General features: G+C 32.9%; 2 protein-coding genes across 4 annotated transcripts; both read left to right on the top strand.

Moving 5' to 3' along the window:
- Positions 1 to 7216: 7216 nt before the first annotated feature.
- On the top strand, positions 7217 to 10360 carry LOC133035892 (uncharacterized). Its single transcript, XM_061112332.1, has 3 exons — positions 7217 to 7506; positions 7606 to 9200; positions 9288 to 10360. The coding sequence occupies exons 1-3, from the start codon at positions 7217 to 7219 to the stop codon at positions 10358 to 10360; spliced, it is 2958 nt and encodes a 985-aa protein (XP_060968315.1).
- A 6217-nt stretch (positions 10361 to 16577) lies between these two features.
- On the top strand, positions 16578 to 21646 carry LOC115711588 (transcription factor bHLH48). 3 transcript variants are annotated; one of them, XM_030639952.2, is made up of 7 exons: positions 16578 to 17523; positions 17652 to 17771; positions 17878 to 17943; positions 19875 to 19943; positions 20213 to 20284; positions 20855 to 21068; positions 21253 to 21646. In XM_030639952.2, the coding sequence occupies exons 1-7, from the start codon at positions 16993 to 16995 to the stop codon at positions 21288 to 21290; spliced, it is 1110 nt and encodes a 369-aa protein (XP_030495812.1). In that variant the 5' UTR covers positions 16578 to 16992; the 3' UTR covers positions 21291 to 21646. The 3 variants fall into 3 exon arrangements, 2 of the variants coding, with proteins under 2 accessions (XP_030495812.1, XP_060967603.1); XR_009686743.1 differs by lacking the exons at positions 20855 to 21068; positions 21253 to 21646 and adding an exon at positions 19704 to 19774 and having other exon boundaries at positions 16623 to 17523; XM_061111620.1 differs by lacking the exons at positions 20213 to 20284; positions 20855 to 21068; positions 21253 to 21646 and adding an exon at positions 19704 to 19754 and having other exon boundaries at positions 16624 to 17523; positions 19875 to 19920.
- Positions 21647 to 21659: the final 13 nt, after the last annotated feature.

Raw genomic sequence — 21659 nt, 5'->3', positions numbered from 1 at the left:
TAGTGGTGCAATGAGGAATTAATAAGTTAGAGAATTTACTTGGTGAATTCTATATTTTCTTATTGGGAGCTCGGTTATATAGGTCTATGGTCCCCATACTAGTTGACACAAACTGCTTGTAAGACTCAGTTAATTGATTTTAGTTAATCAATTATAATTCTAAAATTAGACTATGTCTAGTCTGTGAATTTTCACTAAGATATGGCTTGATATTGAAGAAATAGAATTTTAGGGTTTGTTTGTTAATTAAGAGACTTTATGGAGTCTAATTAATAAGTAGTACAAATGACAATTTTATTTGATCATTATTTTAATTATTAAATAAGTAGTTTTGACATTTATAGGGTTGAAAGTGCAAAAAGTGGTATTTGTAAAAAATAGATAAATAGTTGAGAAAAATGGTAAAAATCTAACTAGTGTAGGGCCCACTTCATGGTCGGCCACTAGGTGCTATTTTCGCTCTATTTTTATCATTTTTTATTCCAAATAAATCAACCCTAACCCTAGGTGAAATTAGTATAAAAGGAAAGTTGTGGTCTCATTATCCAACTAATGCTTCAAAAGCTAAAAACCTAGTTTCTTTCTCTTTGAAAACTAGGTTTATGAGACTTCATCTTCTTCCTTTCTTCTTCTAATTTCGAATTCCTATAGCCTTCTTCACAAACTAAATTCAAGCCTTAGTGATTGAGTGCATGCACACACATAGCAAGTGAGTCCTCAATCATAGTGTGTAAGACTGTGAATAATCTAAACAACAGAAGGAGTTTTGGGCTTAGATCTTGGTGATACTCTGCTATAGAAAGGATACAAGGGTTAGAGATCTAAGTGAAATGAGTCATTTAATTCCGCTGCAACCAATGTAAGGTTTCTCATACCTTTTATGTGTTTATTTTATATTATTTTAGAAGTTTATGTTTAGGATGTTAAAAACATACTTGTTAGTAAATCTAGATCCTGGTAAAACATATTCCAACAACTGGCCTCAGAGCCATGGTAATTGATTTACTTTCAAGAAATTTGGACTTAAAATGATGTATGTATGATTTGGATGTGATTAATGTTGATCTATGAGTTTATTGATGATTGTTTGATGTTTGCAAATTTTTTACGTAAAATAATTAGAATTTTGTTTTGAAATTATTTTTGTTGGATAGTATGGGAAAAATTAAGCAATTCACTTTTTTTACAAAACTTAATTTTGATTTTATTTGAATTAGCTATGAATTTTTGAAAATTAGAAAAATCTTAGGGGTGGTGACACCCCATGCGCGTGCGGACACCACGTGACACACGGGTGTCACGCATGTTTGGACAGCCTCTGTCCGAAGAAACACGCACGTCGTGTTTGAACAGGGGCCGTGCGCGCGCGAACAGGTTGCAAGCAGCCTCCAGCGTCGAGTTTTTTCGGTTGTGCACCCCTAGCACGCGCGCGGATGGTATGCATTACAAATCCAAAAAAAAAATTATTTTTTCATTTTTTTTCATGCTTTTTCATGGAATTTACTTTAAATTTTTTGTGTAATATTGTATTTAGATTTTTATTTTTCATATTTCAAATCTAATAATTAGAATTAAATTAATTAATTTAAGATATTAATAGTTTTTGAACCTAAAAATAGATAAAATCTATTATTTTTTGCTTAGTTGGTTATCTTTTTTTAAATTTTGATTATCTTATCTTATTTTTATATTTAAGGTCAGATATTTTATATTTTGTATTATTTAATTAATTTTATAAAATGACTTTATTTAAAATTTAAAATAAGATTATTTTAATCTAGAAATTTAAATTGTAACCAGATATTTTGCTAACTTTCAAAATTTTGTTATTTTATTTAAATTAAATTATAAAATTAGATAAATGATATTTATTTATCATTTTATTTTATTGAATATTAATTTTTTTTAATAACATAAAATTTGAAAAATTGTTAGCATCTTTATTGAAATAGATATTTCGGTTTGTTGAAAACCTACATTTTCAAATTTCTAGGTTTAATTTAAAATTAATTATTTAATTTAAATTTATTTTTTTTCAAAAATAATAATTAATTATTTAGATTTTTTGAAAATAATTTAATTATTTAATTAATTAAAATTAAATAAATCCTATATCCATCTATCCAACTTGTTACATGTATGTGTGTTTTATATATTGTTTAATTATTAAACTTGTTTTTATGAAACCTATTATTATTATTTGATCTAAATTGTCATGGTTAACTTGTTGACAGATCTAATGATCTGATTTTAACCAATGGTTCAATTGTCAATAGGTCAAATAAATAATTTGTAACTGGTAAATTTTGCAATCTTCTTTCATATGTGTATAAACCCAGTAACATGATAGGATCCATCCAAATCAGTGTGCCTGTGTGAGCCTATATGTTTGTTTTAGGCTTAGATGCATATAGGGAGCCCATTTAATTTTTGTAATTAAAATGGACTAGGTTGCTAAATAAAAAAAAAATCACTATTGATAGATTTTATTTAGGCCCAATTAGTTTTTGGGCCTATTCAATTAATAATAGTTGTTCATTTAAGGTTAAATTTCTCTCCTTTGGGCCTTGTGTGAGAGTTAGGGAGTCATTAGTGGTGGGTACGACATACTGAACTCAGTCCTCCCTCAGATGAACAACCCCAATTGTGAAGGCACATTTGCCTTATTTAAATAACTATAATAGGTTAATTAAATTAGTTTAACCTAATAAAATTGATTAGCAACATAATTAATTTCGAAATATATGAAATTAATTTTTTTATCAGATTATTTTGAAATTAATTTAAGAAAAACACATTTAGTTTAATGAATTTTTTTTTCAAGATAAACTATATGTATTTTTTTGTATTTAATTAAAATAAGAAGTTATAACTAATTAGATTCTTCTAGATACTTTATTATTTAATATTTCATAAAAATATATTTAAGTTAAAAATTGTTATAAATATTAATAATTATGTGGATGTCCAAATTTTTTATTTATTACCATTAAATGTAATTAACATTTCTCTTTTTCTTAGTTTCCCTTTTTCTTAGTTTCTTAATATGTCACTCTTGTATTTGTATAAATAGGAGTTCACCTCATTGAAATAAACAACTCAGAAATTCTCATTCACTTTCTCTTTCTCTCTTCATCTTCTTCTTCTTTCTTCTCATCTATTCTATATTATGTTATAATATTTTATAACACGTTATCAGCACGAGTCTCTGCCCAAACTTCAAGCATGAGTCTTTGTCCAAGCTTCAAGCATGAGTCTTTGCCCAAGTCCCAATGTAAGCATTTTATTAAAGTTCTTGAATTGTTTCAAGGTCACGATACACTAAATATATATTTATATATATACTTATCTGACTGAAACAATTTCAAGAATCATTTATTTTCTTTTTTCTTTTTATCTAAATATCTATATATTATATATGTATGTATATATTTTTATATGTTTATTATTGATTATATATATATATATTATATTCTTATCATTCATAATATTTACAATATATGTGTGCCTATGATATGATAGAGAAAATCTATATAAATTATACATATATCCAGAAGATTATGTATCATCGATAAAATATTGCATATATCCTGAAGATTATGCATCATCGATAAAATATTGCATATATCTTGAAGATTATGCATCCTCGATAAAATATTGCATATATCCTGAAGATTATGCGTTCTCAATAAAATCTTGCATATATCCTGAAGATTATGCAAATGTAATATTCATTATATAGTTGATGGATATATAATGAAAGAGATGAATACATATTTATATATATGTTCTTGTATTCTTTGATGACAATGAAAAGTAATCTAATATCGATATAGATTTGACAAACATTTCTTGAAGTAAATGTTTTATATTTGTCGAAAAAAAAAATTATTGTATTTATGTGAATACAACTAAAGAATCATTAAAAATGATTATTATTGATGCAATTTTATAGTGGGTTTTGAATACCCAAAAAGAATATTAAAAAAAAAATTGCATTGAAACATCAAAGTATAAGAATAACAATGAGCATGACTAATGTTATTTTAATACATGAGGCATGTATTTATTGTTCATCATTCCATGCAGAGAATGATACGAATTGAAGTCAATTACTTTTAAAGATTGTTCGTATTAGTCACGTTATTATACATTGTTATTACGTGCAATAATGTTAGAAATTATTGAATCTGACATATATTAAAGATTAAATTTTGTATACATCTTGGAGACTATGCAAAAATTGCATTAATATATTCTTTGAAATATCGTAAAAGAAATTACTGAATAATTTCTTATATTTTTATGGATGAACAAGTAATAAATTTTTAAGAAATTTATAATAATGTTCTACTTGTTCAGCGTCATTCTCTGAAGTGAATGTAATAATTTTAAATAATCGATGGCATTATTTACTACTCAAATATTTCCAGAAAAAAAGTGGAAACAACCAAAAGATGAGATACCACACACAATCAAAGTGCATGAAATCTATATATCATGTGTGGAATTGAATAATAGTGGTCGCGTACCTGTAGTACGGACACACTTATAATCAAGATAAAAGTATACTTGATTATTTAATAGAATGTGAATTGTACAAACTTATTGTACATTTAGAATATTTAAATATTATTACCTAAAGAGAATGAATAGACATGAAATTCTATTTCAAAGAATATAGATTTCACATATATTGGTAATGCCAGAAGCAAATTAATATATACATATTTTATTATTTCTTGAAATCAATAGTTTCAAACTATTGTTGGTACATGATATATGTATATATATAGTAACTATATAATTCAGTTTGCATATTCCCAAAAGTGGATATATAATTTATTAATATTTGTTAGTGATCCAATATAATCAAAGTGATAAAGAATCACAAAATGATTATTTGAAAAGCTTCCTGAAGAAGTCTTACATACAATTGCTACTTGGAGTAGTAAAATATATTTGTATGTACCTAGATGTATAACTTTTATCTAGTTATGAAAGTAATAAGAAATAACTTATTATACGTAAGAAAAATTTAGAAATTTTTTTCTAAATTTAGAAAAATTCTCTCCGTGCAATGAAAATTCCCTTTCCGTACACGTGGTGCCTGTAGGGTTTCTGTATTACCCTACCCCAAATTGATCCTCTGAGAGTGATCCTGGACATTCTTGCGTCCTGTAGCAGTGTTGCTACCTTATACCTTGAGTTTTGTGCCTTGTTCTGCGTTGCTAAGGTGTTGAAGGTTTTTTTTAATGGCTTCTTCAAAAGGAAAAGAGGTGATGGAAATGGTGGAATGGATTTCCAAAGAGGAACTAACCCTCTCCTCAGAGCTGGGGGACGATGGCGAAGTAGGGAAAGACTACATTGATAGAACTCTGGTTGGCAGGGTTTTCTCCAGAAGAGAGATTTTCAAGGGGCTGCTCTGAAATGTACTCACTCAAAAATGGAGGTTTGCTAAGGGCTGGAGCTTGACGGAGGTGGATACCAATGTTTACATGCTGAAATTCCAAAAAAAGAGTGAAGCGGAGTTGGTTTTGCTAAAGAGCCCCTGGGCGGTTTGTGGGGGACATCTTTCACTGCAACCTTTGGCTGAAGAAGGAAGATGGCATTCTTCAAACTCGGACACGATCCCTATCTGGGTGCGGGTTTACGATGTTCCCCCTAGATTCTTTACAAAGAGGAATGCTACGGCTATAGCTAATAAGATTGGAGGGGTTATTAGCATTGACAGAGTGTGGCGCAATGGATTTCTGGTGGCAGAATACATTCGTCTAAGAGTGTCTCTGAATACGAAAAAACCCATTTTGGTTGGCCTACATATCCCTATGGAAGAAGGCGTTTGCCTATGGTGCTACTTCAAATACGAGAACCTCCCACGAATCTGTTTTAAGTGTGGGATGGTGGGTCATGAAGAGATGGAATGCAAAAGAAGACGACGAGTAATTATGGATGACTTTAACCACACCGTCCCGATGTACGGGCCATGGGTGCGGTTTGGATCCTGAATGAAACATTGCTTTGAAAGCATTCTGGCGGCTAGGGCGGCGAGAGAGTTGGAAGGATTGAACTTGGGCGGCGGGAATCTTGGGGATAACTGCCTCCCACCGGACCAAGATGAACAGAGAGATGTGGTGACCTTTGAACCAGGGCTGTTTGGTTCTGAAATCCACCAGGAAGCGATTCGGGAGCGGAGGGAGGCCACGAGGAATGATGGAATGATAACTCAAAGCGATATTCCGGCCGACCACCGTGACGAGGCGGTCACTGTGACAACTAAGGAAGGGGACGTAGAGGTGGTGGACACCCTGGCCATGCAGAAGGACGGTACGAAGAGTACGATAATTGATAGTGGAGAAACGTTGGACACTCCTGTGGGGCCCTCTGAAATTCAAATTGGCCACCTGGCCATGGTCTTCAAAAGGAGTCTTGGACCCTAAAGACTTTAAGGAGAAAAAGGCCCAAAGAGTGAGGGCTAAACAGGTGTCAAAGAAGGAACTCCCGGGCCTTATGTCCCCTAGTGGGCTTACAATTTCGGGCCCTGGCCCAGGAAAGAAAAGGAGGATGGAAGACATGGACCCAATTCTGTTGTTGTTGGATCGAGGTGAAGACTCGGGTTCCCTATACCTTGAGACAGTTAAGAAATCATGCATTGAGCCTTCTCCCACTGGCAATTTGTTAACTCCCCAGAATTCGTTCACTGAAGTTTCGAGACAGGAGTGCAAGTATTCCCCCAATGCTCAGGAGAAGGAGGCTAACCCAGAGGGAGGGAAGGTGGTGGAATCAAAGAAGAATGGAACGGAAGATTTTCATACGGCCGAGGAGGCGGGCCTTATCATGCCCCCAAACTCCTCATGTTAGTCCTATCTTGGAACTGCCAGGGTTTGGGCAAGCCCCAGGCAGTGAACTCACTGCAAAAGTTGATTCGTAGTGAGAACCCGGACATTGTATTTCTTATGGAAACTAAGAAATCTGATGTTGAGATGGAAGGAATTTGGCAATGGCTGGGTTTTGGAGATGGAGTGGCCCACTCATCTTCAGGAGCCTCGAGTGGTTTGGCATTGTTCTAGAAAGCGGGGTGGAATGTGTAAATTCACAGTCTTAATCATGATAAAATCATCGTTCGAGTTGGGGAAGACAGAAACTTTAAATCTTGGATGGGGTGCTTTATCTATGCCCCCCGGTAAGAGCTGATCGAGAATCCTTTTGGAATTCGATGTCAGAGATCGTTGGCGGGTTGAATGAAGCTTGGATGGCCATGGGAGACATGAACTCGGTCCCCTGTCAAGACGAGAAGGTTGGAGGAAGACCCGTTTGTGACTCGGAGGGCAGGGGCCTAAGAAACTTCATGTTTGAGTGTGGGGCGATTGATCTCAATGGGGTGGGGGCGCTCTTTACTTGGTCTAATGGCCAAGATTGGAACCATCTGGTGAGAGAGAAACTGGACTGGGTGGTTTGTTCAACCTCTTGGATCTCTATATTTCCTAAGGTTGGCACTCGCACTCTGTCTATTTGACACTTAGACCATGCTGTTGTGGTATTGAACACGGTTCTTGACTCTGCTCCGTTCAAAGCTCCTTTTCGGTATATTGATGCTTGGAATAGAGATGAGGGGTGCAGCAAGGTTATTCGTAAGGCTTGGCAGAACGTTGTCACGGGTTACCAAAGCTTCATTCTGTGCACCAAACTCCGAATTACGGCCAATGCTCTGAGCAAATGGAACAAAGAAAGCTTTGGAATATGTAAAACTAAATTGGCGCTCCTGGAGAAACTCCTCATTGATGTTCAAAGCCGTGAACCTTCTCAGGAAAACTTGCAACTGGAGAGTGCGTTGATGCTAGAAATTGCTGAAGTGGAAGCTCGCCAAGATGAGATTTGGAGGCAAAAGGCTAGGGAGCTTTGGCTTAAAGAAGGAGATTGGAACTCCCGATTCTTTCACGCTTCCCTGGTGGTTAGAATGAAGAGAAATTTCATTTGGGGTGTCTCCCAAGATGGCATTCATTGGATAGACAATAGAGACATGGTGGTGGATTATTTCAGGGGAAGGTTTATTGAATCTTTCTCCTCCACTAATCCGAAGTTTAGGGAGGAAATTTTCGATCTGATTTCGCCATGTATTACCACGGAGGAGAACGAGTACATGCGGGGCATTCCGTCTGCAGATGAAATTAAGGCTGTGGTGTGGGAGATGCCTCCACTTAAGTCCCCAGGCCCCGATGGCTTTCCTGCAAAGTTCTACAAAACTCACTGGGACACGGTTGGCCAACAAACGATAGACTTTGTGAAGGAATTCTTTTCAACTGGTAAGTTCACTAAGGCTGTCAATAGAACTTTCATTGTACTGATTCCAAAGAAACAAGATGCCTGTAAATTTGATGACTACATGCCGATTAGTTTGTGCAATGTCTGCTACAAAATTGTGGCTAAGATTCTGGTGAACAGGTTAAGAGGAGTGCTGGACAAAATCATCTCTCCCTATCAATCTGCTTTTGTCAAAAATCGATGGATTGTTGAAAACTCAATAATCGCCCACGAGATTGTCCATGATATGGGCAGGAAGAAAGGGAGTGAGGCTTTTGTTGGTATCAAATGCGACATGTCTATGGCCTACGATAAGATGGAATGGGGTTTTGTGGACGGTGTTCTCAAGGCTTTCGGTTTTGACAGTTGGTTCCGTGGCTTAATCAGGGAATGCATTTCTTCTGTGAGTTTCCAGGTCCTGGTTAATGGTGGGCTAACAAAGATGTTTACGCCAGGCAGGGGGCTGAGGCAAGGCGACCCTTTGTCGCCTTTTTTGTTCATCATTTGCTCTGAGATTCTTTCTCGTCTGATTATGAAAAAGGAGAACTTGGGTTTGATTACGGGCTATCGAGTCTCTCCCAACTGCCCATCCATTTCCCACCTCATGTATGCTGACGACACAATCTTTTTTATGAAATCGGATATTGGGGAGATTAATCAGTTTCAAGAGGCGCTGAATCAATATTGCAATTGGTCGGGACAGAGAATTAATGTTAACAAGTCAAAAATTCTCTTGTCTAAAAACTGTGAGATGAATGTGGGGGTGGCAATCTCGGATAGCTTAGGCTTTGACATAATGAATGGAGATGAAACTTTCCTGGGCAATCCGCTGTTTGTTAGTGGAAACAGAACGAAAGACTTCCAATTTATCATTGATAATGTCAGGAATCGGATGGAAGGTTGGAGGGCAAAGCTCCTATCTTAAGCAGCAAGGACTGTTCTAATCAAGAATGTGATCTCTGCTATCCCTATTAATTCTATGTCAGTGTTCTTTCTTCCAAAGACCATCACAGACTCCTTGGATGCTCTGGTTAGGAGGTTCTGGTGGAAGGGATCTATGGATGGGGGCCGATATCTCTCTTTGATGAATTGGGATACGATCTGCAAACCCAAGGGCTGTGGGGGTTTAGGGATTCGAAAATTTTGGGACATCAACTTCTGCCTTTTAGCCAAACTGGGTTGGTGTGTGGCTCAAAACAATAATAACATCTGGTGTAAGACCCTGATGGGAAAATACTGCAGGAATAGAAGCTTCTGGGCTAGATCTATCCCTCGGGGAGCATCTTATGTTGCCCGAGGAATATGGAAAACGAGAGAATTCATTAAGGAGAATGGAGTTTGGCTAATTGGGAAGAACTCTTCTGTAGAGATAATGCATTGCTCTTGGTCTTGCTCTGATGGAGTGGTTATATGCCCCTCGGATATAAATTCGCGGATAGATACATGGACGATGGTCTGTGATCTTTTAGGTGGCGACTTGAGCCACTGGGATCAATCTCTTGTGGAGAGAATGTTTAAACCAGCAACTGCGGAAGTCATATCCAGATGTAACATTGAGGAGCTCCCCGAGAACGATTCCTTAGTGTGGAAGTCTGCCCCGAATGGTGAATTCTCTCTTAAGAGGGTGTACTGGGATCTCCTTGGCCCCAGAGCTCGTCAAGATAAGATGTGTATGAGACTTTGGCGCTCTCCTATTCATGATCGCCTTAAACATTTCATGTGGAAATGTGCTACAAACTGCCTCCCCTTCAGTGCTAGATTGGGCAGTATTTTCGGACATCCGTGTGGAAAATGCTACCTATGTAACACTAATAATTCGGACCATGCGGCTCACTTTTTCTCCCTATGCTCTGTTACGAAGCGACTTCGGGGGTCAGGTAAATGGCAACTAATGATCGAGAATGTCCCTCTTCACTCCGGTGAGGAGGTGATAAAATGGATGCTTGATCCTGGGAACTTGGTAGGGGCGTGCGACCCCAGGAACCCAAAGGTGGAATTTATGCTCTATGCTGCAGTGCTGTACCATAATCTATGGTTCGTCAGGAATGACATCTTCTAAAAAAAGACACAATGGCGCTTTGAAGAAATGAAGAAAAGGGTGGATACCGACTTTAATAACCATTGGAAATGCCTTGTGACTGCTAAGGAGGAATCCCCTCTCGTCAATGATTTGCCTAGGGTAAGTAGGGGAGTTCCAAGAAGTGGCAGAATTCGGGTGAATGTCGATTTCACGACTGGGAATGGTGTTGAGGCAGTTGGAGTGGTGGTGAGGGATGATGGAGGCAACATCCTTGCCTTATTCGCCACTAAAACGAGCTATGACTCAGTTATCCAGGGGGAGCTTTGGGCGGTCTTCTGGGGAGTGAATGCACTTTTGAAGATGGAAGTTCCTACTGCGGATTTGTTCTCGGACTGTCAGGTGTTGGTTTTGGCTCTTAAGGGGGGAACTACCCCTCTGTGGAATGTTTCTAGACTCTTTTCTAAGTCTTTATCGTTATTGTCGTTATTTTCTGTCTCTCTATTTTGGACCCCTCGTTCCTCCAATGTTGCAGCTCATGTGCTTGCACGGTGGGGTTTAGAACATGACTGTAAGGGTTTCTTAAGTTTCTGGGAGGTGAGTCCCAATGTACTCACTAAGATAGTTGATGATTTTGAATGAAGTTAGTTGTTTCTTTAGCAAAAAAAAACTTATTATATGTACTGGTTGTACATTTAAATATATAATATATCAAGTCATGATAATTAGACTAATGAATAGTCTATTAATAAATTAGACGACTTGTTAAAAAGATATCAGGAAAAATGAATGATATATTATGGTTATATCTATTTGACCATTACAATAACATGATGAAGTTGTCATGTATCTTTTAAATTATACACATCATTGAATTGATGATAGTGATTCCTGAAAAAATATAAAGTTTGATAAACATGATAGTGACTCTTGAAGAGTGTATATGTTTTGGAGAATAATATAATTATATTATTCGTGTATATAAAAATGAAACTTGTAATGATTACCTTTTGATATTGTGTGTGTAAGTGGTAACATTGTAAATAATAAAACTTAAAGTGTAAAGAAGTAACTACACGCGTGTATGAGTATATATTTTGGTGTAAAAATTTATTTTTTTAAAATATATATTTTTTTTTATATGTGTAACTTTTTAGAATGTATTAAGAAAGAGAAAAGAAATAAATATAAATTAAAAGTATATATTTTATACAAAGGAATCATAATAAAATAAAGCATCTTTAATAACAAAAAATTTCTAGTAAAAAAAATAAAAAATAAAGTATCTTTATAATTATTATTATTATTATTATTATTATTATTATTGAACAAGTGTCTTTATCCAATAAAACTCTTTTGTTTTTGAGATAGAGCTTAGGTGAATTGCTAAATTTAATCAATACATAGCACGTAATAAGTAGCTGGCTTCCACCAAAAGAAACAAAAAAGTTGTGTCACATAAAGTGACCAACAAATCTAGTAATTAAAATATTGTCATCTAATAATTGAACTAATCACTACTTAATAATCTTACTTAAGACAAAATCAAATCCATAAACAATGATCGCCAAAAACTGACACGTGTCAATATAGCAGACACAAACGTCATAGTAACAATTTTCCACCAAACATAGCGTCAGATATCTTCCTCTTTTATTTATTACTCTTACCATTATTATTTTTATTTGTCTTTATATTTTGCATAAATAAATAAATAAGAAAAGTGATATAGTAAACCGTTTTTTTTTTATTTTATTTCTTAAACCTTCACACCTTAAAAATACATTTGCTTTTTTTTTCATGTAAATTTTTGAAAAACTCTCAATACTTAAAAATTTACAAAAAATCATAACTATAGCAACTTAACAAGCATCACCAAAAAAAAAAAAATACTTATTTTAAAGATAACAATTAAAAATTATTGAATTATGAGATTTTCATTAACGCTGCTCACAAAATAAATAATGAAAGTAAAAATAAAAATAAAGAATAGTTTATAAATGTAGAAAATGATGGGTCATCTTGTATGATTTAAAACTGTGTCGGGCCTTGATTTATGTACGGTCCCCGCTCTACAAGACCAAACGCACAGTTTCAAGGCCCAATGCTCTCTTTCCACTTTTACACTCTTTCCTAACTTCTAACATGTCATTAACTTCTAATATAGCACAAATAATATTATATTTATTACCATTTTTTAATTTTTGTTTTAATTTACTGTTTGAGTTTCTACGGTAGTTTTTATATAAATTGTTATATAGATTTTAATTGCGATTTAAGTTAATTTGTTATGTAAATTTCTATTAAAAAATTGTTTTAAAGTATAAAATTAAAAAAAAAAATTCTATTATTACTATTATTATTATTAGAGCATTGTTATTGGGTACCCGAGCACCTTTTATAGGTGATGCTCTATAATTGGTTAGCGATATTTTTTTAAAACTATTTTTTTAAGTTATATGAGATCCGATACTTAATTACAACAATAACAATATGACACTGAAGAAGATGATAAACACCAATTATACCATTAAAACAATTTTACTACTACTATTATTATTATTATTATTATTGTTGTTGTTATTGCTTCAATGCCTTAGTCTATACTTAGTTATTTGTATTTATTTATATATTTATTTAGTTTTTAGCCAAAACGAGATACCAAAAAGTCGATTTTTATGTTGCTAAAAATGAAAGTTAGTAAATTAGCACCACTCTTCAAACTATTGGTAGTGTTAACTAAGTCATACACAATGATGATATCACTGTACATATTTTTAATTAATTTATTGATATTTTGGATTGCGTCAAGTGTCTCATCATACATTATTTAGTAATCTTATCATGCCAATTCATGTATGATTTGGTTTCATGCTTATATTATTGTATCCATTCATCATTGTATGTTTATTTATAATATAAAATGCTATTTTTAAATTAAAACATGTTAAATTGTATGATATTTTTAATTTTTTTTTTTGAAAAATAATTGATATATCTATAGGCAAATTGGTAATGCAAATATCTATACATAGTACTTGCAATTATTTAAAAATATTTTATCAAAACTATATCAATTTATAATTTTTATAAATAAAAATATTATTATTTTATATTATTTAAGTTGAAATCAATTTAGAAAAATACAATAATTTTCATGTTTTTTTTTAGAAAAACCTAAAATTCAAGCAAAAAAACTTTAAAAAAGGGGAGGTAATATTAATTATATTCATTCATCTCATTAAAAATGAGATCATGGATTCAAGAAGAGTAATCAGACCATCAAACCTTGTTAATAATTTCCGACAAATCATATTTAGTTAAAAAGGAAATAACAACATTAGTAAATCTAGAACAGAAAGAAAGAGTAGCAGAATGGAATTCAGCAAAACTATGTCTAAGATCTTCAAAGATAAAACTTTATTATTATTATTATTATTATTATTATTATTATTGTTATTATTATTATTATCTTACTGCATTATTTTATTTAAGTAATTGGAGTATAATAATAGTTCACTGAAAAGAATGGTACCATTGCATTAACTAATTATTAATCCTAACTTATACACTTTAAATTCAATTGGAATGGATTAATTGTGCCATATTGCAATGCTTCTGTGGACTTTTTTCCCATAACACAACAACTGAACAAAGTTAGATTAACCCTTTAATCTAGTAACTAAAATTAAGAATAGTTGATTTAAATATTGAAGGAGTAATTGACAAAATTTACATTTTGAAATATAAAGTTATTGAAAAATTCTTACAGAAGTACCATATTTCAACACTTGTCAACTAAGTATCAAATGTAGCTGTATAGAGTACATGGTACATCAGGCTTTTTAAAGAAAATACTTTTTGAAAAATGCTAAAAATAAATAAACAATATTAATAACAATAATTATAATAATTAACTAAACACCTCATTATTTATTGCAATGCAATTAAAAATTACAACAATATGGCCTAATAATTTGGTGGGGTTAAGAGAAAAGTTATTACATTGTTTTGCTTAATTTACTCAATTAAAATGAAATTTGTTTTAATTTGACAAAAATTACTCCATTACTTTTGAAGAACATAATTTCTTTTTCAATAAAAAAGAAAAAGAAAGTTCTATTTATTTACACCATAAGCATAGAAAGAAAACGATAGCATAAATGAAGATAAAAATAATAATGTATTGTGGGAGTGGTCCCTCCCATATCAATATATATAAAAAAGAGATTTGGATATCATTTTTGATAATATTATTGGAGCGTTTTTTATTTGTGGAGTTAGAGAAATTATATTTCATTTTTATTTTTGGAAAGTCTAGTACACCCCGCTAGGAGATGATTTGGTAGATATTTTATTTATTTTAGTATTCGTGAAATTTTTTTATTTTAATTTTTTTGTAGTCATATAAATGGTAGTCATTATTTGTAAATTTTTGAAATTTTTTATATTATGGTGTAGAAAATAAATATAAATATTTTATTATACATGTGATTATTTTTTTATATATGTAAAAAATAATCCCTTCAATTTTATATTCGACATTATAAATTATTTAAAAAATTTTAAAAATCTACATGTAGTCCTAAGAGTACTATTCTCTATAACTCTTTTTTTAAAATAGATTCTTCAACAACAAAAAAAAAAAATTAAAAACCTTAGAAAAATCATTTTCGAATAGAAGATGTAAAAGATCTCTATTTTCTTCATACTCTTTGACAAACACTACTTCATCATCTAAAAATATTTTAACAGTATTTAAATTATATTTTATTCTAATTTTATTAATATGTATTATATATATTTAAAAATATAAATTTATAAAATATTTTAAAAAAAAATTAGAAAAAATAGAGCAGATATATAATGTAAAAGTATGCTATAAAATAAAGAAGTAGAAAAGTTGTTAGGAGTGTTCTAATAACTATATAAGTTACATGATCATACAAAAATTGAATTAAAAATCTCTACCGAATACCCAAACAGATAAAGGGGTCTACCACAATACCCATTTAAAGGGTTGTACTACTAATTGTTCTTTTATTTTTTATATGATTTTTTATATTAGTTTTATAGTGGAAATTCTCTCCATTTTTTTGAAAATTTTAAATAATTTAGGTAGTATTTGGTTGGAGGTAGAAGTAATGAAATGAAATAGATTGATAAAAAAATAAATTTCATCTCTTCTTTTGTTTGGTTGTCACTTAAAGTATTGGAATGATTTTTTTACTATTTTAGTGGAATCACTATTCTATTTTAAAATGAAAAGAAAAATCATTTTAATATAAGAAAAGAAAAAAATTAATAAATTTTTTTATTAATTATGTTTTTATACATTTTAAATTTTATTCAATTCTATTTTTATTGTTATTCATATTTTCATTCTTAATTTTAAAGTGTAAAAGATAATTATCAAAATGTAAATGTAGTTGCATACACATACACTCTTCCTAATATATGTTTTACGAGCTATTGCTAGCACAATTCGGTGGCATGGTTATTTTATTTGTATCAAAAATTTTAAGCTAATTAGGATTTTTACCGCCTGAACTTTGACATGTACCAAATCATGTCTTATGGACTTTTAAGGTCGTTAAAAATGCCCCCTGAACTATTGAGATTGTTGGATTTAAGGACTTTTGTCTAATTTCATTCAATTTTACTATTTCAATAATTATTTATGTACTAAATCATGCTCCCAGACTTTGATATCTACCAAATCATGCTCCCCAAACTTTGACATGTATTAAATTATGGTCCTTGAACTTTCATCCATGTTAGACTTTTTTACTAAAATTAGAAAAAAGTTCTTAAATCCAATAATTTCAATAGTTCAGGGAGTATTTTTAACGACTTTAAAAGTTCAAGAGACATAATTTGGCATATATTAAAGTTTAGGGGGACAAAATCCTAATTAACCAAAATTTTATTATGGCTCATACTTTGCTCAATTATATTTTTAGCTCTCGATCCGTTTAATTGAGCTTATTGCTCTAAGATGGTGTTATTAAAGACTATTTTTTTCAAAATAATAAATATTTAAATAAAATCAAAATAGTCTATTGCTCGAGTATAAAATAATAATAAATAAATAACATTTCTTTCACTTGAATTATGACTTTGTAGAGTTTTGTGCCTTTAATTTTTTCTTTTGTAAAAATCTCCCTCAAATATAAAAAAAACACAACCCAAATGTACAACTTTAGTTATAGCTATAATCAATTGTGTCATATCAAAAGAAATTATTTTATTTGCAATAAAAAATTATTTCCATTTTTCTATGATTATTTTTTATTTTTTAAAAAGGACTCAACTAACTGTAGATATACATACAATACAAAGTAGAGGAAAAAGTGGTATAATTAAACATGGCAGTGGCCACTCAAAGCAACGTTGCTTTCGATAGACTTCAAATGGCCGAGAAGTAATTCTCTCTCTCTGATCAAAACCCATATACGAACACTTCCCACCGCCATTTTTAACCACCGCTATTCTTCATTCCATATATACATTTCTTCTGCATATACAACATATATACACATTTATATCTATCTATATTTGTTCAATTACACGAGCTACGGCTGTTTTGGAGTGAAATTTGCTTGAGAGAAAGAAGACCTTTTGAAGCTGAATTCGATTGAGTTCAGCTGAATTTTCAATTGGGTGAGACATTTATGGAGAATTTATCTGCCTTGACTTTAACCGAATCCGGGTCAATCGGAGTCGGGCTCCAAAATGGTGAATCCGGGTTTGATTCGGTCCAATTCGGGGAAGAAATACAGACACTGATCACCGTAACGCCGGATAACGCGAGCTCCTTCACTGCGCTTTTGGAACTACCGGCGAATCAAGCCATGGAGCTTCTTCACCATGTGCCGGAATCCAATGGAAATAAAATTGCCGGCGATCCGCTCCACAACAAACCCTTCCCTCAACAACTACCGTTCGGTTCCAATCTGACATTTCTTTCTGACCCCGCGTTGATTGAACGCGCCTCCAAGTTCTCAGTGTTCGCCGGCGGCCAACACTCGCCGGAGACGACGAGTTCGGTTCCGTCGAACTCGAGCGCTAATTTGGATAAGGTAAAGAACGAGCCTACGGAGACCGATTCGAACCCGAACTCATCGCAGCCGTTGGTTTCGGATCCAATGGTGGAGGAGAAGAGTCAGAAGCCCTTAATGAAGAGGAAGGAGCGAGAAAAGAAGGTTAGACAAAAATTAGGGTTTTCTATTCTAGGGTTCCTCTTTTTGTGAGGCAAAATTATTGGTCCATGAAAGTCAATTGAAGCCATCTTTCTCTTTTTTTTTCTCTCTTTCGCTATCTGAAAATTCAGGCAAAGGTTTCTTCGAAGAAAAGCAAGAATGAAATCAGAGAAGACGCCGAGAAGCTTCCTTACGTTCATGTTCGAGCTCGTCGTGGTCAAGCTACTGATAGCCATAGCTTAGCAGAGCGAGTAATCTCTTAATTAAACTTAAACCCATTTTAATTAGTGGCTAATTATGATTAATGAGTGATTAAAGATTTCATTTTTATGGTATTTTTCTTTCTAATCATTGCAGGCTAGGAGGGAAAAGATTAATGCTCGGATGAAGTTACTACAGGAGCTCGTTCCTGGTTGCAGCAAGGTTGGTTTTTTGTTATTTTTTTGATTAGTCAAATTCTTAATTCTTATAATTATATATATAATATAAAGTTGATTGTGATTTGGTTGATGTATTATATTCATAAACATCTCTCTCAATATGATTTGGAAAAGGCTAATTATGTGTTTTAAGATTATGTGTGTCTTTTAATAACGGTTTTGTCATTAGTACCTTTTTCTCAAAAGTGCCTCTTGCCTTTTATTTTATTTTTTTAAAAAAATAAAAATAAAAATAAAATAGGATTATTATTCTCTTGGGTCCTTATTTTTCTTTTCTTTTTCTTTTATGATAATTAGTGCTTGCTTGCTTTTGTACCAAGAGAAGTGCTTGATGAGTGGCTCCCAGTGTAGCAGTATTAGTTTTTTTTACTGCACTTGATCTCTTTTCATTTTCTGGGATTTTTCTTGGGGAAACATTGGGGGTTGGGGTTCGGTGAAATGTCCCTTTTGAGGTTAGAATTGTCATTTTCAAAATTATTGATACTCCTATTTAATATTTATTATTTTCTTTTTAATGTTTGGTTGTTCTTCTTCATTTGTGACATAAATATCGGTTTTAGAGATAGTGATTACCTATAATAACAAAAACAGAAAATTGGAGGAAAGAAAAAGACTTGGGCTAAAACTTGTACTTTGGGTTTGGAAATGACTATTTTACCCTTGGGGAGACAGATATAATGGGCTATGAGATGAGACCAAACATGTTTGATGGGGATGCATTACTATTATTTATAAGTCTGGTATCCATCCTTGGTTGGATGACGGACAAGGATGGAGAAAGAAAACCTCTTTTAACAAATGCCAACCAAACGCCATGACCTAACTTGGTGTGGGGACCTGACGTGATAGTCTTGTTTAGCCAATTTATTTTATTTTATTTTTTCCTAATATAAGCTACTTATATGTGTAGCTTTACCTTAGCTTATAAATGGGAAGGAGTGTGTAACTTTTGGTCTTTGGTATACTAAATGAGATGACCCCCAAATTGACCAGGACAAGATGCTATTAAACAGAATCAGCCAATAAATATTTTGTTTTTGGGACCACCAATAATGATTTTTTATGAAGTTTCAGAAGTGTAGGGGTGAAGTTTTTGAATGGTTTTAAATGTATTAGTATTAATTGCTCTCTCTCTCTCCCTCTCTCTCAGCACTTATTTGCAATTTGACTGTCTTTACACAGTAATTTGCATTCTGTTGGTCTATTGAGCTGTGCTGGTTGATGACAGCAAGCTGGGACCGTACGGTTTAATATAATGTACTTTCTGGGATTTTCTTTGGGTGTTAAAGGTCAACACTTGGGGGGGCACCAATTTACTACTATGGTTTCATTGTTTGAACTGGAGTCTGGATCTAGTCCTTCCGTACATTCACTTCTGGCTATGTTTGTGCCCCACCATGATCATATCCATTAAAATTTCCAATAATTGTATTAACACCAGTCATCAACATATTCAATTCACAAATATCACGTATCTAAGTATTCAGTGTAGTAAATGGGGTTGGAATTAGGAGGATGAAGTTCTTCACATTCAAAATTCCAAGTAACTAAAGCTGAAGGACTTTTGATTCACCTAGTGTTCTAAATAAATCTTACCAATGAAATTTTATTGGAAGATTATTTTTCCAAGTACTGATTATTCCTTTACTATGTTGTTGTTAACCTGAAACTAAAATAAGCCAAAATAGCAAAATGTTCATTCCTTTGTTTAAGAGCTAAGGACCTGACATATTTTTATCATAGGGAGGAGAAGCTCGTACTAACTACTTAATGATCCATCTGGTGGATTGAAGAGTTAAGCAAGCAACTCTCTAGTTAGGTGTTTTGAGTGTTGTATGTCCATATTTATGCAAAAACTTGTTTAAATTCATTACTTTGCGGGTTTTAATGTTTAAGTTGATTTTCGTTTTGCAGATTTCGGGAACAGCATTAGTTCTGGATGAAATCATCAACCATGTACAGTCCCTACAACGTCAAGTGGAGGTAAAACTTGCTTAATTCTTATTCTCAGAGTGTTTTGATCGATGGTCTTTCACTCACACTTCAAAGAAATATATATTATTAGAAATTGAAATTTATCATCCTTGAATATTAACAACTAGATGATGCATCTCGTTTGAGTAAAAGGCTGTCATTCCATTCGAAAATCCTCCAATTTCAACGGGTCTCTATTCACACGCTCAATAGTTATATTCTATTTATCTTTTGTTTCCTTGTTCTTAATCTTTGATTTTCTATATTTCCCATTTCAGTTCTTATCAATGAGACTCGCGGCGGTTAACCCGAGAATTGATTTCAACCTTGACAATATACTAGCTACTGCTGTAAGTTTTCATATTGTGCTTTACTTCATCATTCTCATACATGCAGTAAAATTCGGAACTGTAGATCTTTTGTGGTTATGCATGTGGTCAAAATGAAACGCTTATCACATATACTTGTACATCTAACAGTCAAGGAAGATTACCATTACAATTTTATATTTCTCAAATAAAATCAAAACTTTTGGATTCTAATATTTCTCAAATATAGTCTTATCTGCGATCACAGTGCATATGATAGCATGTCACTCTTAATATGAGATGGTAGTACAACTCCATTAGGACCTCTGTAGTTGTAAGTTCCTTAGATGAGATCTTTCACTTGTGTACAAACTAGAATGTTTGGCTTTCTTATTTAGGGAAAACAAAAGGATTGGATTCAAAGCAAAATATATTTGGCAACACTATGGTATCTTTGCTCATTACCCTAAGTCCCAACTCCTTTGTCAATTTGATTCTTCCATACATACTTGTGGCATAGTTATGTTTCCCCTGTTGGGATATGAATGGGCTGTCACAAATGTCAAAGTTTTGTTCTCTCAATTGCTTAAAGTTGTTCTCTAAAACTTGCAGAATGGATCTGTAATGGAAGGTAGTTTGCCCAATATGGGTTCACCTCTGATGTGGCCTGAGTTCCCTCTCAATGGAAACAGACAACAATATCAACAGCAATGGCACTTGGATGCCATTGGTCTTCAGCAACCACTTTGGGGGAGACAGGAAGATAGTCATACTTTCGTCACGCCAGAGAACTCGCTTTTGACTTATGACTCTTCAGCGAATTCAGGTTAATTTACTCTCTAAATCAACATCCTAAACTCTAGTAAGCATGGCAATTTGGCATGGTGCACACCTCTTCCAATTTACAAACCAGTTCATACTTTTGCTTTAAAGTATATAGATGTGCAGTTTTCCATTTCTTATAAGAAAGCAATGAAATTAACACAAATTTGTATCTTGTTTGTTGACAGCGTCGCTGCACTCGAGCCAATTGAAGATGGAGCTGTGAAAGGGCATAGTAGAGAGTTCTTCCATTAGCAGCTAATAGTGTATATATCAGATATAGCATTAGCATTTAGCATGAGGTAGAAATGAGAGTATGCCTCAAAAATTTCATGTTTGCCATGAGCTAGCTCTATTTGTTAGAGTCAGCTAAGTTCCTTCACTTAGAGGGAAAAGAAATTTGGTATATGCCAATTCTTATATTATTATTATTATTACTACTACTACTACTATATAAGTATATATACTTACTAACTATCTTTAGGATCATTCAATCTAGATACTTATTTTGTGAGATGATTGATTGATTACTATTGTAAAATCATTGAACCAACTATTATTGAAGTTTTTATTTTCTCCAAACTCCTGTTGTGTT

This window comes from Cannabis sativa, chromosome 3, assembly GCF_029168945.1.
Source record: "Cannabis sativa cultivar Pink pepper isolate KNU-18-1 chromosome 3, ASM2916894v1, whole genome shotgun sequence".
NCBI classification, from domain to species: Eukaryota; Viridiplantae; Streptophyta; class Magnoliopsida; order Rosales; family Cannabaceae; genus Cannabis; species Cannabis sativa.
Note: the sequence above shows the minus strand (reverse complement) of the source record. Positions and strands in the feature narration are given on the sequence as shown.